This window comes from Chlorocebus sabaeus, chromosome 12 (genome assembly GCF_047675955.1).
Source record: "Chlorocebus sabaeus isolate Y175 chromosome 12, mChlSab1.0.hap1, whole genome shotgun sequence".
In the NCBI taxonomy this organism is placed as follows: Eukaryota; Metazoa; Chordata; class Mammalia; order Primates; family Cercopithecidae; genus Chlorocebus; species Chlorocebus sabaeus.
The window spans coordinates 50,629,291-50,632,291 of NC_132915.1; the positions used below are offsets into that span (position 1 = coordinate 50,629,291).

Sequence of the window (3,001 nt, forward strand, 5' to 3'; positions counted from 1 at the left end):
AGGAAGAGATTCTCTGATCCAGTTTCCCAATTTAATTTGTGAAGGAAGTTTGTGAGTTTATATGCTTATGGTAATTTAGTTATTTTTGCATTCATGTAAGATTGTGATATTCATAAAATCAGGAAAAATAATTACCAAGGAGTATTATAAAAGATTTCTTATCATATCTGGCTCTATCAGGGAATTGCAGTGAAATTGTAGTAAACTAGCATGACAATGGCACAAATTAAGTAACTTAATTAAAGCCAGTAATTGCAATAACAATTATATTATCAATATTAATTGAATATTTTGATGAAAGATTGAATTAGTAATCTATTCTTGCCTAAATAATTAACAAAGCTAGGCATCTTACTGATAGTCACAGTAGTATTAATTAAAACTGATAAATTACTATTGTAATTGAATATGTCTTGACTTAAAATAAATATGAAATATATTAATGTCATTTGCCAGTACCTCAATTACATGAAATCTATTCAGAAAAATATACATTACAAAAAAGGAAAAACTATGCACAGAAAAAATAACCCACATTCTTTTCTAATCCCATTTTATTTCTTTCTCCACTTAAGGTCACTAATCTTATTTAAACTTCCACTTACTCCAGTATGATTTCTGTGTATTAATTTTACCCAACCGATTCTCATTAAGGGTGCCAATGCCATCTATTTCCCAATTAGTAGGCAGTTTCAAGCCACACCTTGGGCATATCCACTGAATCCTCTTCTCGGCACATTTATTTCCTTTTGTTTGTTTGTTATTTTGAGATGGGGTCACTCTCCCTCTGTCTCCCAGGCTGGAGTGCAGTGTTGTGATCATGGCTCACTGCAGCCTTGAACTCCTGGGTTCAAGCACTTATCTTCCTAAATACACTTTCATTATCTTTCTCTCCTGTTCCCTTCTAATGTACAGCCATTCCTTTGTAGCTGTGGATGTTTCCTTTGTGGCTCTTCTCTCCCCTCCCTTTAAAAGTGAAAGGTCCTCAGAATCATGTTTAAACCTTTTTCTCTCTCTACACTCTCTCCTGACACTGTGACCTTCATTTCTTGGCTTTCCCTTATCACATATGAACCCCCAGCAATCACATTCCTTGCAAATTGCAAACTTATATATCTAACTGGCAATGGACAGTTTCTACTAGATGTATACTAGTCAATTCAAAGAGAATATCTCTGTCTTATTTTTACTTCCTCACATGCCTCCATCTACCTTCTGCAGAGAGAAATCATCGGTTGTTCCTTCTTCTCTTCATACCATTTACCATAACTGATATTATGTATGATTACCGTTTTTAGTTTTTTTCATACAAAAATCAAATACGCAAGAGAGCAGAATTGTATTTGTTGGGTTCACCTTGTTATCTTGAGTACAACACACGACCTGGTTCACAGAAAGTTTATTTTTACTTATATCTTGAATATATTGATGGATAAATGAAGTATACCAGTTATTCTTTAATCAGGTTGCACAATTAGGCCTGGAATTTCATTTCAAAGAATAAACAAATACAAAAAGTTTCCATAGCAAAAGTTCAATGAACAAGACAAAATAAATTTACCAAAGAACATATTTTATTACATTAACCACACTGCAAAGGTGCACATGACATAATATGAACAAAAATAAGTTAAGTTTTATAAGTAGTTAAATAAATAATATTTTTAAAATATTTAAATAGATAATAGATCAGTCAGCATGGTCATCTGTAAGGGACTAGTGCCTTAAGAGCTGAATACAATGTTGCTTAATACTCCTAAAAACATTTGAAAAGATTTAAATCATGTCATGGTCATAGCAGAAACATGAATCTTTGAAATGGCAGATCATAAAAAGGTGAGCTGATGTATTAGTCAATGAAAATAATTTCCATGTTGAACTAGTTTTCATTCCTTACTTCTTCAACTTTCTTGCAAGTTTGTTGACAAAGAAAAAGATCTCATAATTTCTGCTCTGACAACCTCCCAGGCACAAAGGCTGTATTTCTTCTCTTTCAGATAGAGAGTGATTCTTTGGAAGTATTTCCTCACAGCCAGGATGGAGTTCTTGTTCATCAGGGGAGTCTCTGTCATCCCCAACTCCTGCATCACACAGGCTTCCAGGTCATCCAGCTGCTGGTAGAGTTCAGTGTAGAATTTGTTTAGGAGGGTCTCATCCCAAGCAGCAGATGAGTCCTTTGTGCTGAAGAGATTGAAAGTCTGCTGGATCATCTCATGGAGGACAGGGATGGTTTGAGCCTTTTGGAACTGGTTGCCAAACTCCTCCTGGGGAAATTCAAAGTCATGTCTGTCCTTCAGGCAGAAGAAAAGAGAGATTCTCCTCATTTGTGCCAGGAGGATCAAGGTCCTCCTGTTACCCAGGTTGTGGGTTTGAGGCAGATCACAGCCCAGAGAGCAGCTTGACTTGCAGCTGAGCACCACCAGGGCCACCAGTAAAGCAAAGGTCAAGGCCATTGTAGATGTTGCAGATGCTGCTAGGCTGGTTGAAATGGGTGAGCCTAAATGTTAGGCTCTAGGTTCTCCGAAGACCTTGCTTTGTGCCTAGCCTTAAATAGGGAACATATTCATTTACATTTTCTAAACGCCCCTGTGTTACTTTCTACTTCTCTTTTTGCTTTCTTTATGCACTCCTTATGTGGGTTTTAAGCTGTTTTTCTCACCACATTTTTTTCATTATTGTTTCCTTCCTCTCTTACCCCAGAGCCTTTTTAGAAACTTTTTCTGATTGAATCTCCCATTATATTTTAATCACATATATACTGTGTATCTATTTACATATCCTAAATTTAAAAGTATAAAGTTAATGTTTTTTATTATTGTAAAGAATGGTAAAACAATTAAAAATTAAATTAAAAGGCTATTGACATTTTACTTAACTTGATAACTGTATTTTTAGAGCAACTTTTTTGAAAATAGATTTTTGTGGGTACATAAGAGGCATCTGTGTTTATGGGATAAGTGAAATATTTTTATATAGGCAGACAATTCATAATAATCACATC

The 3,001-nt window shown here is 35.0% G+C and overlaps 1 protein-coding gene across 1 annotated transcript; it reads right to left on the minus strand.

Annotated features, from left to right (window-relative positions):
* Positions 1-1,784: 1,784 nt before the first annotated feature.
* IFNA2 (interferon alpha 2) lies at positions 1,785-2,521 on the minus strand. The gene is given in 1 exon segment (NM_001293099.1): positions 1,785-2,521. A coding segment is annotated over 1 exon segment (552 nt). The 5' UTR covers positions 2,454-2,521; the 3' UTR covers positions 1,785-1,901.
* Positions 2,522-3,001: the final 480 nt, after the last annotated feature.